This window comes from Sylvia atricapilla, chromosome Z (assembly GCF_009819655.1).
Source record: "Sylvia atricapilla isolate bSylAtr1 chromosome Z, bSylAtr1.pri, whole genome shotgun sequence".
NCBI lineage: Eukaryota > Metazoa > Chordata > Aves > Passeriformes > Sylviidae > Sylvia > Sylvia atricapilla.
In genome coordinates this window covers 5252174-5269850 of record NC_089174.1, presented here as the reverse complement: position 1 = coordinate 5269850, position 17677 = coordinate 5252174, and the positions used below count along the sequence as shown (strand labels likewise).

Here is a 17677-nt window from a genome sequence, read left to right as displayed (position 1 = left end):
ATCACTCAGATATAACTCAAAGAATTGTGATAGACCACTTCAGTCCTTGGGTTTCTGAATTTTGTACCACAGGCAGGGAAAAGGAGTGACTCAGCTACCATCTGTGTCCAAAACTATCTTCTTATCTCTGCCTGAAGGGTTTCCGAGATCCAGTTTCTTGGTTAGTAACTAATAGGTTAATAACTATAAATCCTGTATAAATTGTTTCTCTTCTCCATATGCCACATATTTATTTAATGCATGAGGTATATTCTATGAGCTGCTGGAGGTGAATAATGCTCACACAGCTCCAGGTAGATAAAGTTTTGAAGTGCATGAGAAGAAATAACTTGGTGGTCTAACCAGTGTAAATCGTACCTTTAATATTTCTCCCTTGTTTTGAAAGGGATGTGGCATGTCAGGTGGATCAGGGCTGTGACTGATGGGTTTAAAAACGTGCCTTCTGAAAGAAAATAAACCAGCTGGCAAATAAAAGTGCCTGTTGGTTTGGGCTGTGCAGGGAGCAATTCACGTTCCCCACGTTCCCAGCGCTGTGTTCAGTCTGGAGGTTGATGCTTCATTTGCCAATCCCTGTTCCTGCAATTTAGGCAGAAGACAGAAGATGAAATACTTAAGCATATTGAATTAAGAGCAAGAAACCTCCTAGCAGATTTCTGTGTGCTTTCCCAGGATGATACTCCATTCACTGTTAGTGTTTACTGTGTATTTCTTTGCTCTGCAGTATAATTCTTACTTTCATCTATTCATCTGGATGTCAGCTAGAAATTAAAATAAAAAAAGCTGCACTCTAAATGGATTCCTGGATGCTTTTATAAAGCGTGGCAGGTTTAACAAACAGGCTCGATAAAAGTAGTTCCCACTTTGTTTCAATAATCAGAAAGGTTGTTTGTGTCCTTGGTCAGACTGTAGCTGTCTTGGCTTTATTTCTTGCTTATTCTGTTGTATTGTATATTGAGTGCAGCTTTTAGCATTTATATTTTTAGTGGTGTTCAAAATCAAAATCCTTAAATCAACATTATTTTTTTTCCATTAAAGAGATGCATTTGATACAGTCCCCAAGATATGCTTCCAGCACATGCCATTTTTAATTGCTTTACCAATTATGATTCCTTGGGTCTAGCTAATAAATTTCTGCCTAACTGTGCACTTATTCAGAGCATGGGCAAGATGTAGACACCGTTCAGATGTGAAGACCTATTACAAGATTGAAATAGATTTCTAATGCATTTATCATTCATCTTTGCAGAGTGTGATTTCAATCAGAAAAAAAAAAATGATGAATGGTTTGACAGTTTCCACCCATATACGCTAAAACATAATATGCTGCTTCTAGTTCCAGCTATTACAGACTTTAACATGCAATGTGACCTTGGTCTGCAAAGCATGTTTGGTTAGCACAAAAACTTAATCATAAGAAGTCATAAGTAGAATCCTTCTTCTTTACTGCCCTTTTTCTGGGACTTGGAAATTTATTGCTTCTGGGACAGGTAGGATATGAACAATGGGCCAAATAGAGTCCAGGGTTATCTCATCTGTGTGAAAACTGCTGCTGAAAATCGATGTGACCTCTGCTACACTGTCATCCCAATTCCCACCCTCTGTGTCCTATTTGTCTTTTGGTAGAAGCTTAGATCTGTGTGCTGTCTCTATGTGTCTCTCTTGGGCCAGATTATCAAAATGAATCATTGCCTGCATACCTCTTATATTTCTATTTATTTTCCTGCTGTTGACTAGGTCTGATGAAATATGATTCTTTTTGCATTTGATCCTCACTGCAGCAAGCAGCACCTAATTTAGCTGTGTCTATCTCTTTAAAGAAGAGTAATACTATTTTGAAACTTCAATCTGCTGTACAGTAGCATTACAAACCATAGACCATGCAACCTGTCTTCACAGTCAATAGTAATTTTCCTTTAGCCAATTTAATGTTATTACTTTCATCTCCAAATAGCAGAGATTTCTAGAGGTGTTAGAGCAGCTCTAGTTTTGTTATGCATACTTCATGTACTGCTTTCTTTTTCAAATGCCACTTCTGTTTAGTCTTTTGTGACTCCGTGGCTTCGCTGTTATTTCTGTGAGGCATCATGTGTGACAACTAATGAGGTTGTTTTAAAAACTCCGCCACTGATATATTTAAATATGAGAAATGGTGTGTCTGAATCAGCACAAACTTCGTGGTCTGAGTTTCTTACCCGAGTTGGGATTTTTTTAAATGGATCACTTACATTCCATCTAAGATGCCGTCTCTGAGGGTGTGTAGAGGTTACTGGCTTTTGTTATTAGTCCTGAAAAATCATTAGGAAGATATTGTGTTTAATGAACTCACAGAGCAAAGACAAAATACTCCCAAACCAGAGATTTCAAAAAACACTTGAACACTGCTAATGCTCCTGGTTTGTTGTCAGGTGGATTCAAAAAGTGCACCTCGATGGAGGCTCCTGGAGTGTGTTACACCAGAAAATAGTGCTGCAGTGGAGACACCCTGGGTTAATTAGTTGTCAGATTCTTTTTGAGTTGTTTATTCCTTAAGAACTGGAATGGGAAAAGGAGACCTTTTGGATATGGTGTGATCTAATTGTAAATTCAGGCTTTAATATGACCAAGGCACTTGACAGATGAAACTCTGGGGCTTGGCTGTGCAGCTGCCCTGGGTGAGCACTGGCATCAGGAGCTCGTGGCCAGGGCAGGTGCTGGACAGACACACACATGATTTTCTGCAAGTGCAGGATCATGATATATGTATCTCTAGGCTGGAATATTGCACAGAGTGAAAGAATTGGTACAGAGTCTGGCTTCAGAGACAGCTAGATTTTAATTGTGTAGTTTTCAGCAAGGAAGAAGTACTCACAGGGATCTGAGAGAAGGAGCTACATCTACTGTCCTAAAAGATCCTTTAATTATTCTATTAAAAAATAGGAGTTCATTTGTCATAGTAATGATTCCTCACCAAACTGAAGGGATTCTTGGAAAAAATTTCTAACATTATTTCTTTCTGGATGCACATTTCTGCTGTCTGTGCACAGCTTGATCTATACCCACACCATGAATTTGAAAGAAGGAGTGAAGGGGAAGTGGCCAGACCCCAGTTTGCTCTCTGTAGGAGATGCTCCAGTTCCATGAAGTGCTGGCAGAGGGGATGGATGACTCAGTGGAGATTATTTACTACTGAGCACGGGAAGGGGAAAGGTAAAGGAGTAAAGAGTTGTGATACATTCCTTGATTAGAATTTTGCCAAGGTTATAGCAACAAAAAATGCACATCAGAGAATGGCAAACATGATAGAACGAAGACAGGTCATTCAGGTTTAATGAACTGCGTAATACTGTTATAATTCTGTGGTATAATTCTGTAGAATTTGAGATATAATAGTCTGTACTCCATTACAGCTGTGTTATAGTCCCAGAGTATTGATTATTGTTCTGTGCTATCTTGCCAACTTGCCTTGGCAACAGTCCCAGCCACCCAAAGACTGAAACAATGTTGATTTTACTAACTCATTTGTATCTTGACTTCCAGATAAACAAAATGCTAGTTTCTAGAGATTACAGTCACCTATATTTCCAATGCTTTCTGATGTCGCTTTTAAACCTATCTTTACAGAAGAGGTCCAAATTGCCATTCCAATAATGAAACCAACCTTAGATAAAGTCCAACTGGCTGGACAGGCCTTGCCTCCTGGATTTCCGGCGCCATTTCTTTTTGCTGATGGTCTTTCATCAGTAGAAACACTATTAACCAACATTCAGGTAAATTCTTCTCTACAGGGCCAGGTTATGTCATGGTAGATAACATTGTGTTTCTTTTTGCACTCCTGTAAAAAAAAAAAAAAAGTTTTAGAAACTGTTTTGTGTTTGCGGTTTCTCATCTCTTTTGTTTAATGTGTTGCTTAGGTTTCCTCTCTCCCTGGCGTTACCAGTCATGGAAGGGTTCCATACATTGTGTATTTGGTATAATAATAATAATTAATAATTTTTAATAATGGTCACATTGAAATTCACCATTCTCATTATTCCTGCAGTGCTTCTCTCTGCAGTTATTGAGTGAGCAGAGACATGGCACTGTATCTGTAAACAAATTAGCTAAAGCTGTACTGAATGATTCCATGCCACAAAATCCTTCATATGTAACTCCAGCATTAGCTATTTCCAATGCCCAGCTGAGCTTCAGGTCTGTAGGTTCCTGCTTCTAATCTTTCTGTTTTCCTAGAGGGTGTAAAAGAAACAAGAAAGGATTAATTTTGTCACTGCTGAAAGAAAACAGTGTTTTCAGATCTCGCATCCGTGTGTGTTTTAGGGCCTGCTGAAGGTGGCTGTGGACAACGCAAGAGTCCAGGAAAAGCAGATCCAGCAGGAAAAGAAGGAGTTAAAGATGGAGCTTTGTAGGGAGCGAGAACTGCGAGAGAGCCTGGAGAGGCAACTCACAGCTGAGCTGCAAAGCAGAGGTGAGTGAGTGAAAAATGGAGTTTAGGTGTGTATGAAATGTGTAACCCTTTGGCATTTCCAGCCGGAGCTGTCGAGGGCTCGGAGTTAACTGACGTTCGTACTCCAGGGTAATGCACCAGTGGACCTGCACTGGTAATGGAAGATTTAAATTTCATAAAACCAGAGAAAAGCACACATTTCTGTAAGCAGAAAGAGCAGCAGCTGAAGGATTATTACCTGTAGGGCAACTGGCCCCAGAGAGTTTTGGCAGGTTCTGAGAAGGGAAGCTGGGGCAGTTCCATGGCTTTCAGGTGCATTAGCATCACTCTGCCCAGTTATTCCCAGCCCGATTTCTTCATTTGACAGCTTTAATTTCTTCTTGTTTCTGCTGTTATCCTCCAAGCGTTGAGAGTCATCAGTCTTAATGTGAGAAGGATGTGGCTTTAATTTGGTATTTAGGTGGTTTTTGTCCTTACTTCCCTAGCCCCCATTTCTGCAGCTTCAGTGCTGCTCCATTTGTCTTGTAGAGAACTTCAGCACAACTAAATAGAGCTGTGAGAAATTGTCAGCCCAAGTACAAGATCTGAAGCAAATAATCCTAGATTTTATTTTTTTTTTCCATCAGGAGATTGAGGTACAGCAGCACACCCCAAATGGGGCCTTCCGAGACAAAAGCATGACTGGTTGGAAGCTTTTGATAATAATAGGCAATTAATTTGGTAAATCTGAATTTCTCGCTGTGCTGTTGCAAAGGAGGCAGTATTAGTATTCTTTTTAAAATTCAGATCTGCATCTGAAGGGAAAGGAGCAGCACTTCATGTGCCAAAAGCTACTTCTAGATTACATCCATGAAATCAGAAAGATGAAACTAGATAAGACCAAAAGTGTATGTACCAAATCCTATCTCCCCGTGCTTTTTGAATGGAAATTGGGTGTGTGGAACTGTCTGCAGTGCCAGGTCTCACTTAGAGGCTCCAAAGGGCACATCTCAGTCAGTCAAATCCTGCTGAAGCTGTTAAATTGCAGTGGGTGTCCAGAAACGTTGCATCACCCAAGTGTGATGGGACTATGTATTTCTGTAAAACAAAATGTAGCTCCTTAGGAGTGTGCCCAGCCTGAATCCCAGTTAACTCACCAAAAACTTCAAGTCATTCACAGACTTTGATGGCTCCTGACTTGAGAGAGAATTTCACCAATAATCAGCATCCTCAGAAGAATTTGTTTTTGAGGTCGCCACCACATGCACATCTTTATTTTCATAGAGGTCTTGAGCTAGAACTGCATCTTTGAATATTAATAAACTAATTCTTTGCTGTCTCCATCATCTATTAATTGTATTTACATTTCAGCCACAATTCAAAAACGCTTGAAGAAAGAGAAGAAGGCGAAGAGAAAATTGCAGGAAGCTTTGGAATTTGAATCCAAGAGAAGAGAACAAGTGGAACAGGCTCTTAAACAGGCCACATCAGGTGACGGTCTCAGGATGTTAAATGGTAATGTCTTAGTTGGCCTTTCACAGTCAGATTGAAATGATGTTTGATTGAATGGAGGAAAAAAAAAAAAAAGAAAAAAAAAAAAGAGGTGATGTACAGAGCAAAATTCAGAATAAACCTCCACAATTCTTTCCTGAAATAATGAAAAATCTATTTCAGGCCATGTGCTCTGGATCGTTAATTAAAAAAATAAATAAGTCTGCAACTAAGAGAAGCAGACAGAGCAGTTTACACAGAGATGACAAGAAATGCTGAATATATTACAGAGAAATCTGTTTCAGTGCCAGCTAAGACAATGTGAAATTTGGTTCCTATAAGGTTCTGTGAACTCTTCTCTCCCAGCAGATTCATTTTTAGAACTGCTGAGCTTCATTTTAAAAGCTGTTTAGCTGGAGTTTGCTCAGCCTTAGGACCTATTAAGTGTGTTAAATATGTATCAGCTTTCAGAGCTGACTGGGTTTTGAAGACTTCCCAAATATTCTTGTGAAACAAAAGCCAATGAGTTCATCTCCTAAACAGTGATTAAGTTCTGGCTACCAGGAGGATTTGCCTTTTGTGCTTAAGATGGGTCTGGCCAAACTTTAGAGCTTTGGTTTGAATGTTTAAGACTGAACCTAGCTGAGATTTAATTCATTTCAGGTTCTTCAGCTAAGGTTTAGGCTGTGCATCCCTACCTGGAGTCTCTGCAGAGGCTGAGGAATCAGAGTGACATTCAGTCTCTGCTGCACTCAGGTGTCCTGGGGTGTGTTAATTTGTGCTGCCTGCTTTGGGCACTGCTTTAGAGACTGCAGAGTGCAAAACCTGCCTGACTGCTGAGCAAAAATAATGAATTTGGCTTGTCTGGAGTTCTCAGCCGTGAGAGCTGCCCACACTGTTCTCTAAAGCCAGGACAAGGCTGTGTGTGTGCCCTGCCACCGCAGTGCTCTGCAGGAGATGTGAGCTGTGATTTATCTGGGCACCCAAGGGATATAAACTCTGTGAGTACGAGAGCAGCATCTTTCAGAGGCATCCTCTCATCTGCTGCTTTACAGCCCTGCACATCCCTGGGAGCAGGGCCTGGCTGGTGTCCCTGGAGCAGTGGCCAGAGGGGATCCAGGTGTGGATTTACAGCCGCAGTGACACCGGGGTGGGGACAGTGACCAGGGGAGAGTGTGTGGCCAGAGCCAGCAAAAAAACCTTCTCCACATCCACAGGATCAGGAAATGCCCAGACTGGATCCCACAGACAGAACCAGCACCTAGAGAGGAATGTCAGAAAAAACCCTAAAATCCTGATGTGCTGTAAGGTCACTCCCCTGGGTGCTGCCGCTGCACCAGCCAGGAGCACCCAGCAGTTCTGGAAGCCACAAATCCAGGGATACCAACATTCCAGCAGTGTGATTAACACACCTTTACATCTGCTAGGGTGGGCCTGACGGCAGCAGTTTGATTTGCAGGCACACTCAGGTAGTCATATATATGTTAGTGCCTGCAAGAAGCTGATATTTACATGCTAATCTGATTGCACATGCAAATCAGGTAGCTCATTAGCATCTTAATCCACAATTTAATTGCAGGTACCATTTTATGACAACAAAATGTGAAGGGCTATTCTGAGTATTTTTAATTTAACTCTGACAGTCTGTCTCATTTAACAGATGCTCTTATTAGTTACAGATGACTTTGTCATTTTTGGTATATACAATATGTACTCTGAAGGGTTTGAGAAGAAAGAACCTTTTCAGATTGATAGGTCAGTGCCCTGCACTTGCCTTCAGAACAGAAATCTGAGTAAGGAAAACGCTGCAGAATGGCAGTCACTTGTAATTTTATAAGAAAAAAAGAGTATGTGTGAAAATACTTCTTTTTTTACTCGTATATACATTCACAGAGCTATATATGCACACATGACATATATTTAATTTACGCATTTATTGCTGAGCTATTGCTCTCCTGTAAGGACTCTACTTTTCAGGGTTGCCCTGCTTTCACTCCGAGCTCAGTTACTGCAGGGTCACCAGCAAAGCATCACCTCTGTGACAGATCCTGACACTCCAGCTGAAGGGATCTGTGAAAGCAACAGTGCAGTTATTCCCTCTTTGAGAAAGTCCAGAACAGGCTTTTGCACAGAAAAACTCCCAAACTGTAGACACAGCTCCCTTTCCAGGTGTGGGTTTTTTCCTTCCTGTAATTTCTACGGGCTGTATGATAAGGGAAGCAGATGTTTCTCCAGGATTTGAGGTGCCATGGATTCAAATCACATCCCCTTCATGCTAATCCTTGTTGGCACAAGGTGGATGGTGGCATCTGTTCCTGTAACACCCTGGGGTGTTGGAGCCCCCACCCCCACCCCAAGGACTGTGCAGACAGAGGGATCACCAACATGAAATTAAACAGGTCCAAAGTGAGTGTCATGAGACTCCCTCTCAACTTGGGAGAAAAAAAAAAAAAAAAAGGCAGCACAATCCTCTTTGGAAAGCTCTTGTCAGAGATCTGGAAATATTTCACATGATATGACAGCTGTAATTTTGGTTTGGGTGGTAACACATGCTCACACATCCCGAGCTGAGGTTGGAAATGCAATTTGCACAGTCCTTATCTGTAACATGCACTCACACAAACTGATACACACACCCCAAAACTGTTGCCTGGCGCTGGCTGTATTCTTCACCTTCATAATTTGGAGGTATTTGGCTATGTGCAGGAGTCAGTGTAGTTTAATATTATCACAGTTTAATTTCAAATTTTATTTTTCATGTACCAGATGCCCTCATTCTCCAAGAAGATTTTGCAGACATACTACTACCACGTGTTGGTTATTATCTGATCGTCAGACAAATGTGAAGCACGTTAAAAATAATTCACTGTGAGACCAGTAATGTTTGCACATTTTGGAAACAATTTACTACTGAAAATTCTATGAGGACCAAATGTTTTATGCAAGACCATGTTAACTTGGAGAGCACCCTAGTTTGCTATAAATATTTTTCTAAAGATGCTTAAGAGAGGGGCAAAGGGGAATACATTAATCTTCAGTCTCCCATCTTTCAGATGCTGGAATCCCGGATATGGAGATAGAGCACAACGGAACCCAACATGATAGTGCTGCAATGCAAGGTGCAGTATGTACCACAGCTCCTCACCTGTGTGCTTGGCATGAAAAATTAAGTGAAATATGACTATTTTCCTGCTTTAGGATAAATGTAAATTGCAGGACTGGTTTGTTTTCCTGTTTGATACAGAAAACCTTTGAAAGAACAGTACTTTACAAGATCAAAAATTAGCTTTCAAGTAGAGGTGATATTTATCTGAGGTGATATTTGTTTTAAAACTGATACTTATCTACCAAGGTCTGTGCTCTTAATTCAAAAGAGGTTTCACATATGATTTATCATTTGAAATATTATACCTCTGGTCTTTACCTACCTATCAAGATCACAGATGTTTTCAAAGAATGCCTGAACTGTTAGTGAAAAGGAAAGGCCGTGTTCACATTATGGACAGCTATCTGGTGCTTCTTTTCCTTCACCGTGTGTAAGTGCAGCACCTCCAGGTGTGGTCTGAGTGCTTCCCAAAGAGCAGGAAATGAGTTCTGGCTGCAGGTCTGGCATGTGAGGAGTTGTGAAATCCTCCTTTGGGGGAGCTGAGACACAGGCGTATTCCCAAGGGACATTCCCATTCCTCTTGGAAGCCTCTTTGAGCCACCAGAAAATCCACAGTCACCTGTGATAAAATCTGGTCAGAGCAATTTGAACATTGAAATTTCTCTGGTGAAAGTCCAGCTTGCAGTTTTTCTCCCTTCAGTCCTGTGGCATGTTCATTCCAGACCATTCAGTCCTGTGCTGGCTGCTCTGGCATAGAACTGCTGCTTCTTAGAGCAATCCCACCCTTTTCCTGCATCGTGTAAGGGTGCTGTGCAAAAATCCCCTGTGCTGAGGTAGCTAAAGGCAGTTTGTGCAGGCAGGAGAAGGGCTACAGTGCACTCAGAGACACAAACCTCCCTGGAGCTTTTCTCTTCAGCTGGAGAAGGTTTGACTTGCATACCTCTGGTATGAATCTGTCGTCCTTCTGTCATCCTTACAGGAAAGCTTTCAAATATTTTTACTGCTGTCTCTTCTTGTGATTTTAGGTTCATATGCTCTGTATTACAAAGGAGGAGAATCACAGCTTAATTGTAATGCAGATATATACGTCTGACATATGTGTGTGTATATATATATGTGCACATATGATGAGAGCCGTTCTCTAAATATTGCAGTTGGAAAATTGCTGCTGCCAGAAATAGTCAAAATATTGGATGAGCACTTGGGACACATGTATTTAAATTTGATGAGCAGAGTGTTCCTTACATTTCTGATCTGTTCGTGGTACCTGCTGAGGGGAGTGCTCAGTGCTCTTCCAAACAACTCTGAGAGACAAAGACTCTGGTAAAGTTTTTGCTTGAAGAAAAACCATGACACTTGGCTCAAACGTGTATTTGAGTCAAATTTTTTTTAATAATCAAAAATTACTACAAATACTGTGAGGAAAGTGATGCTCAGCCACTTCCAACGACCATTTACTTGCCTGAAGGCTTCAAGAGAAGTTTCTTATGTTACCTGTAGTTTATTAACATACAGGAGAGCCTTCTGATTTTTACCATTTTTATTTTAAGTCGGGTTTGGTTTTTTGTTTTTTTTTTTTTTTTTTTTTTTTTTTTTTTAAACTGATCCCAGCTGCATCATCCCTCCAGTTACGAGGGGCTTTGGCTCAGGAAGTTTTTGTTAAGCCTGGCCAAAGGGAGAGCTGGATATTCCCTGTGTTCAGTGTCCCTGGGCTCCTGAGCAGCAGGAGCTGCAGCCCTGTCCCTGTCCCTCCATGGCAAATTCCCTTTCCTTTTCTGCTCTGCTGGCTCTGATCCCCCTGGCGTGGTAATCCTGCTCCTGTGGAGACGTGAGGAGCTGAGCCACTTGGTCACTAAACACTCTCAGCTGATAAAAAACTTTCTGGAGAGCTCTCTGTGGAGCTTGTTTAGATTTCAAAGCGTTCCTGTCTCTTCCATTTTTATTTATGCTGATACTGTAATAACTTTTTATTCCCTTTCCCTTTGATAACCATTAGTGTCCCTGACAGCTCCTGTTGCTGCTGCTGCTCTGACAATTCGAGCACACTCCCTCACTGCCCCTGTCATTTGCAGCCTTTGTTTTTTGGGCCCTGGGAGGAAAAAGGGGCAAAACACATGTCCCTAATACAAAGCTGTTTCCAGGCTTCCAAAAATCTCTTTCAGTTGCTCAGGAAAAAATGCTTTAGCATCAATACAGAGCTTTCTTTTTCTGTTGTCAATAGCTCTGCTGGACAGAAATCTATCATTCACACAGCGCTTTTCCTTTGAAATTCAATTAGTTCCACTTCCAGTATCTCCTTAAGATGGTTTAAAGGAAAATTACAGAACTACTGCACAGCCACCTTTCACAGTGATTAAGTCATATCATATTTTATGCTCATTTCTTAAAATGATTTTATTAACACAAGCTGTTCATGTACTGCGTTTCTGATCTGCATTATAAATCTTTTCCATTTAGTTGACTCATTTTCCCTCTGCTTTGTATATTAATTGAACAGAAATCTCCTGCAGATGAGACTTAAAACTTTTTTTGAACTTTACAGGCATTATACTGGGAGGTTTTTAGCTGGCAGAGGAGATCAGTGGTGGTTGCAGTGGAGCAGAGCAGGTGATGAGCACTCAGACACCCTCCTGCTCCTCCTTCCTCTGCTCACTCCTGGGCCAGCACCACGGTGCATCAACCATTTTATCAGCCAATCTCCCTTCCCCATAAAATAAACATACTGGGTGTCATTAAGTGCACCTTCAGATCAATGATTTTTGCAAATGACATTCAAGTACCATTCGAGTAGTGCATTTTTGCTGATAAACGCAAATTAAATTAGCACAACTACAAGTGTGCTGATAAAAACTAAAACCGAACAGCAGCACCATTAGCTAACAAAGTAATATTTTCTCTTTACTGCTTTCTGCCATTTAGTTATTATCCTATTGGAAATCTAATTATAATCCTTTTACTCCCTAGTCAAACTTCACAGTTTTTGCAAGCTTAGCACTGACAAGTGATTTCATTACATTTGATTGCCCGCGCCCAGATTGACTTAACTTCACTCCGAGACCTAAAAGCCCTCTCAGTTTCTCAGATTCCCTGTTTGCACATTACAGCAACAGCTCCTTTAATTAATTAGCATGAACAGCAGTAACATGAACTGCTGAACAGAAAATAACATCATTTTATGATCGCAAGGAGACTTCTCCTTTTGCATGTTTATACCTTAGTTAACTTTTGTATTACAATATTTCATTGTTAGGGGATATTGGAACAATCAGCAAAGCAATGTTAGCTTAAAATCTTAAAAAGTTACAGTAATGTTACAGTAATACTTGATAAAAGCAATTTACAAAAAAGTAAAATGCTCTGAATTTCAGGGAGGAGGTAGCAGCAGAGGCAGGCTTTCCTGAGGTGAAAATGTACTTCACTGTGCCTGCAACAGGAGGATGACCCAGGGCTGCTGCTGCTGCTTTTGTTTGTGACATAACCTGGCAGAGACTTGGCACAAAAACTCTTTGAGTTACCGTGAATAACATTTTATTTTTATCTGATTGTCGAAAATGAAGGACTGGTGTAGCTTGGAACGTGTTTTGGGGTTTATCACGTAGAGCACTGAACTTTGTTTTGTTGGTGTTCTGATCTAACCAGTGAGTTTTCACATCCAAGCTGCTTTATCTGAGTCTTAGGGCTGTTGTTCTTCCTCCTGCCCAGGCTGTGTTCTGTCCCTAGAGCATGTCCTGCTCTGCAGGCTGTGAATTACTAAACCCCTGGTACCTACCATGTGCTGTGTTGTTGCAGTGTTCCTAGAAAAGTTTTTTTAAAGCTCCTGTGCAGTTCCCAGATTCACTCCATGCCCACACTGGCCACCTGCAGCTGAGAGCTACCCCATCAAGGGCTCACCTTACAGGCACTGACTGGAAATCCTGGGTTTAGTGCGAGTTTTTAGCTCTGTTAACAAGGATGAGGAAATATTTGACAGGGTTTGACAAAATAAGTGGGGAGGAAACTCCAGCCCAGCGTCTCTGTGAGTGAGCAGCCCTGCAGGGTCAGGCACCACGTGGAGAGTGAAAAGGAAGGAGAAGTCTTGGTACCAATCCCAAGGGATCCCCTGGGCTCAGCCTAGATATCCAGATCCAGCCCTGCTCTAGATAGCAGAGAGGGCATCTCTGCAGGGGTGGAGAGGTGGAAACAAGCCAACCTTTGTTGGTACTGCTGCTCACAGAACCAGCATTTATTGACCCTGTTCTTCCTGGGTCTAGAGGGAGCTGTGCCCTGCTCTCTCCACTGCTCAGTTTGAAGGATATTTGCAGATAAAAGAGAAGATTTGCTGGACAACTAATAAGCAGACAAAGAAGTAGTTTTTATTTGTTATTCAGCTGAACAAACAGCCCAGATCCATCTTCTTTTCGTGGTCGTAAAGGGATCCTTTGCTGAGTTTTGGTAATTGCTCTGGTCCTTACCCACAAGCAGGAGCCTGGATTCATTCCCCTTCCAGGCAGGCAGCACTCCTGTCTGCCAAGGGGAGTAGGGGAAGGGGTTTTTTCTGAGGGAGGTGATCCTTTGTAGAAGCAAACTAGGTTTGGCTGATTTTTTTTTCTTTGTACAAAGTGAGACACTGGTTCAAACTAATTAGCCCCAGCTTTGCAAGTTAATTTATTGTTACAGCATTGCATTTCCCATGTGTTGCTTCCTCCAAAGCTGAGCTTGGCTGTGATCTAACCGAGGTGCTGTTTACCCAGCCTGGGAAGGGTGGAGAGCTCATCTCCTGTGCAGCTGGAGACCTGTGGGATCCTGTGAGGCTCTGGATCCCACCAGCCCTGGAGCAGGAGCTGTGCAGAGGCTCCCAAGGGCACTGGGCTGCCCTCACCCCTCCTGCCCCTGCTCTGGCCACACAGCCAGCTCTCAGCTCCTGCTCACCTTACTCCAGCTGCTCTCCAGCTCTTCCTCCAGCTCAGCTGGCAGAGCAGGATTTCCAGTTTATTATTTCATCCCTGTTACCCGTGTTCTCTGCAGCCTGTAGTGCTGGGCTGTACCTTATAAATTACATGGGTAATTTACAGTTACTGATACAACATATTTGTCTGTTTTCTCACTACACAGCAGATCCCACATTTCCTTCCTCCAGTGAATTTCTTCACAGTTCTCACTGTCCCACAGAGCCCTGGCAATCTCAAGGTGTAGATGTAGATGTTTCTCCTCTCCCTGGACTGGGTTTGCACTCCAGCATTGCCAGGGCACATTGGGAGGATACACGTGGAAGTTTTGTTTTAAAGTAGTTGAGGGAAATAAAGCTGAATTCCCAGTTTCAACCAGAGATATAACAAACAAAGGATTCAGGAAATTCAGAGATGTGGGATAGAGGCTGGGAAGGAAAAGAAATTAAAAACATCAATAAATATGGAGATGATGATTATTGCCTTTGGATTTGTCCTTTATGAACCCATTAAAAACTTGGGGGAAAAAAAAAATAAAAAGGTGATGATATTGTGGCTAAAAGACTGCAAGAGCTGCACCTACCCTGGGCTGACAACTCAGGGAAAAGAATGCCATCCTGAGGGAAAATTCCAGTTAACACAGACTCTGGCTCACCAAGAAAACTCTGAGATATTCACTTGTCTTACACATTGTGAAAGGGGAAAAAACCCTTCCTTTCTAAATGTCTTGCTTATTAAGCCAGTCATGCATTGCTCTGTAGGCTGTAAAGCAGTGTAACATGCACAGGGGGCTCATGAGCATATTTAGTGTTAGGGAATATCATTTGTACCGTTTTTATATTGTCAGTATTACCCCTAGAGAATGAGATTAGGCTTTAAACTACTGTAAATCTACACTTTTGCTCACCTTTGTATAATTTCGTTTTTTAATAGAATGAAGCCCACATAAATGAATACTTGATTAAGGGATAAACCTGATAAAAGAATACATTTATTGCACACAGATTTATTCAAATCTTTGCTATATAATGCAGTGAAGTGCTATAAAATGGTCTGTAGCTTGCAGTCAGCTGCGCTGAGGAGATGGTGAATATTCTCCAGAAAAGATTAATTTGACAACATCACATTGTCTTTCCTGTGTAAGTGGGGGCACAGCTGCTCCCAGCACGTTAATTCCTCAGAGGTGGTTGCTGTGTGACGTGGTTAATGCCATGAAATTCAGTTTATTGCACAGCAACAAAAAAAGTATTTTAATTTCTGGAGAATAATTAAGGGTGTTATAAAAAAAGGAAATATTTAACTATGCATTTTCTGTTCACTGATCAATGACGTCTTCTGGGTGGCTGCACTGGGCTTGAGCTGTGGCATTTACTTTTCTCTCTTACAGGTATTCCAGGTACCTCCACTGAACTTTCCTTGAGAAATAAAGGGGATTGGAAGGAAATATGGAAACCCGGTCCAAAGTTTAGTCAGCCCACAGTACCCTCAATGTCCTCATCTTACCTTAATTAAAAAAATAATACTTAAAATTTAATAAGAACATAAAGAACAACCTCCACTAGGAAGAAGCCATGTGTAGCTTCCTAATGATTATGAGAAAAAGGGAAAAAAAAACCCCAAACTAGAAAAACCCCCACAGTGCTCAATCTTTGAATTTCTGCTGACCACCCCTCAGGCTTTAGTAATTCCCCACTAGGTTTAAGACGAGAATTTTCATCACCTAATGGCCTGAAACTAATTTTAGTCCTTTCTTTGGAGGCTCCCAAATGTCCCTCTGGAGTAGTTATGTCCCTGGCTGTTGTGATCTTTATTTGTGCTTACATCCAAAAATACATATTAAATCATCTCAGTTTGGAGAGTCTGAGCTTCCCTAAAACCACAAAACATTCAATTACTAATTAGCTGTTTCCTGTTCCTAATGAAGTGAACATGTCGGATTTGGATTAAAATTCAGCTACTGCTCTCCTCTGTTTATGGTTCCAGATGTTTTTGTTTTATCTAGGAGGTTACTTTGACAGCTACTGCTAAATGATAAATCACTCATATTATAGCTGAAATGCATTTTGAAATTGAAATGTGGCACACTTGGAGATTGCTCCAAGGATCAGTGTCAGTTTGCAGGTCAATACTTGTTCGTTCCTGAGGAGTGCTCAGTATTGGCGTATGTAAAACAGTAATGGGGGAGATGTCAACATTATACAAAATCCTGCTCCATATTATCATTTTGCTATCATCTTCCAGATCAGTTCTTGCAGATTTAGCTGGGTGGGTTCATGATTCATTGTATAATGAAACAAGAATATGGATTCTTGTTAGCTGCAGTTTCTGTGGGCATTTCAATATTTATTTTTTCTCTGGGCTTAAAGTTGCTTAATGTGAAAAATCACAGTTGATAGGTACTATAACTAGGAATATTTTTATGAAGTGCTTTTCTGCTTCGTTCTCTAAATAAAGAAATAGAATTTTAAGAGAAATGTGGTGCTTTCTGAATGAAAGCACAGTTTTCCAAGAACAGATCCTGATTTACATTTTTTGAAAGCAGTGCAGTTTTAACACCCTGTTCCCTGGCAGGTTTTGTGCAGTGACAAGGGTGTGTGGTAAAGCTGGTGCCTTGTCCCTGGGTCTGTCCCAGAGAGGCAGCAATCCAACACGGGCTGCCTTCGGGAGAAAAGGAGTGTTTGATTAAAAATAAAAATGCCTTGAAGGAAGAAAATCCAAATCAGAGTGTTTGCAACCTGTCCTGAGCCGTTGGTGGCAAACACCAGGGCAAGTGGTGGTGGCTCTTTGTCCTTTCTTGAGGGCTTGGCCAGGTGTTGTCACCTCACCCTGCGCAAAACGTGCCCAAAACAGTTTCATTTCTATCACTTGTAGAGCTGCTCGTTTGGCTTGAGGAAAGAAAAAGATCCACAACCAAGTGAAGAAACCACCCAAGTGTCAGTTAATTATAAAGCTGTGTAATTGACTTTTTCCTTCTTCTTTTGTTTCCCTCCAGAAAACAGAACATACATCAAACCGACCATTATGTACTGACGAAACCACGTATTGCTGAAAAGTGTATAATGACCACTGTTTGAAGACTATATATAGTTCCTGAAAAACGTCCCTCCCAACCTTTGATGCCTTCAGTAGTGTTATGGGGAAAATATTTGTAGCATGAAACTTGAAGGACAATTTCAAGCAATTCACTGTTGCTGCATTGAAAACTGCCGTATTAAGAAATACTGAGACTTTTTACCAAGCTTACCATACCAAACCAAGCCTGATCATTTTTAGGTCCATGGAGATAGAATGGAGTTTTAGTATTTTTAAGCACATACATGAATTACTGCCCCTCTCCAACCCAGCCCAAAAAACTTTTCTTTGTTTTTTTTTTTCCCTTTCTTTTTTTTTTTTTCTTTTTTTTTTTTAATTTTTTTTTTTGTCCTTAGGAGGTGGCTATTACTGAATAGCAATGGCACAATGATTTTAAGCCACAATAGTCCTCACTGGCTGTTCATCATACAAGTCCAGTTCATCACATCACTGAAACTGTTCAACATGGAGCTGTTTCAATTGTGTTTATAAATTAAGCTTTGTTTACTGAAGCAGATACTCGATATATATTAACGTTTTAAAAAGAAATGTGTGTACATTTTTTAAAAGAACGATGTAAAAATTGTCCTTTCATTAGATGACTGATTCAAAAGTGTGAGCTAAACCCTAATAGCTGATGTAATATGAGGATTATAATTGATGCTTTTTTTTTTTAATGCTCAG

At 41.0% G+C, this 17677-nt stretch overlaps 1 protein-coding gene across 1 annotated transcript in view; it reads left to right on the top strand.

The window, feature by feature from the left end:
* Positions 1-6247, top strand: part of DACH2 (dachshund family transcription factor 2) — a 233700-nt gene extending 227453 nt beyond the window's left edge. Inside the window, exons 8-10 of the mRNA XM_066338570.1 lie at positions 3601-3746; positions 4294-4441; positions 5771-6247. Of these exons, the coding sequence (XP_066194667.1) occupies positions 3601-3746; positions 4294-4441; positions 5771-5949 (473 nt within the window). The 3' untranslated portion in view covers positions 5950-6247. The remainder of the gene's footprint in view (positions 1-3600; positions 3747-4293; positions 4442-5770) is intronic.
* The last annotated feature ends 11430 nt before the right edge of the window (positions 6248-17677 follow it).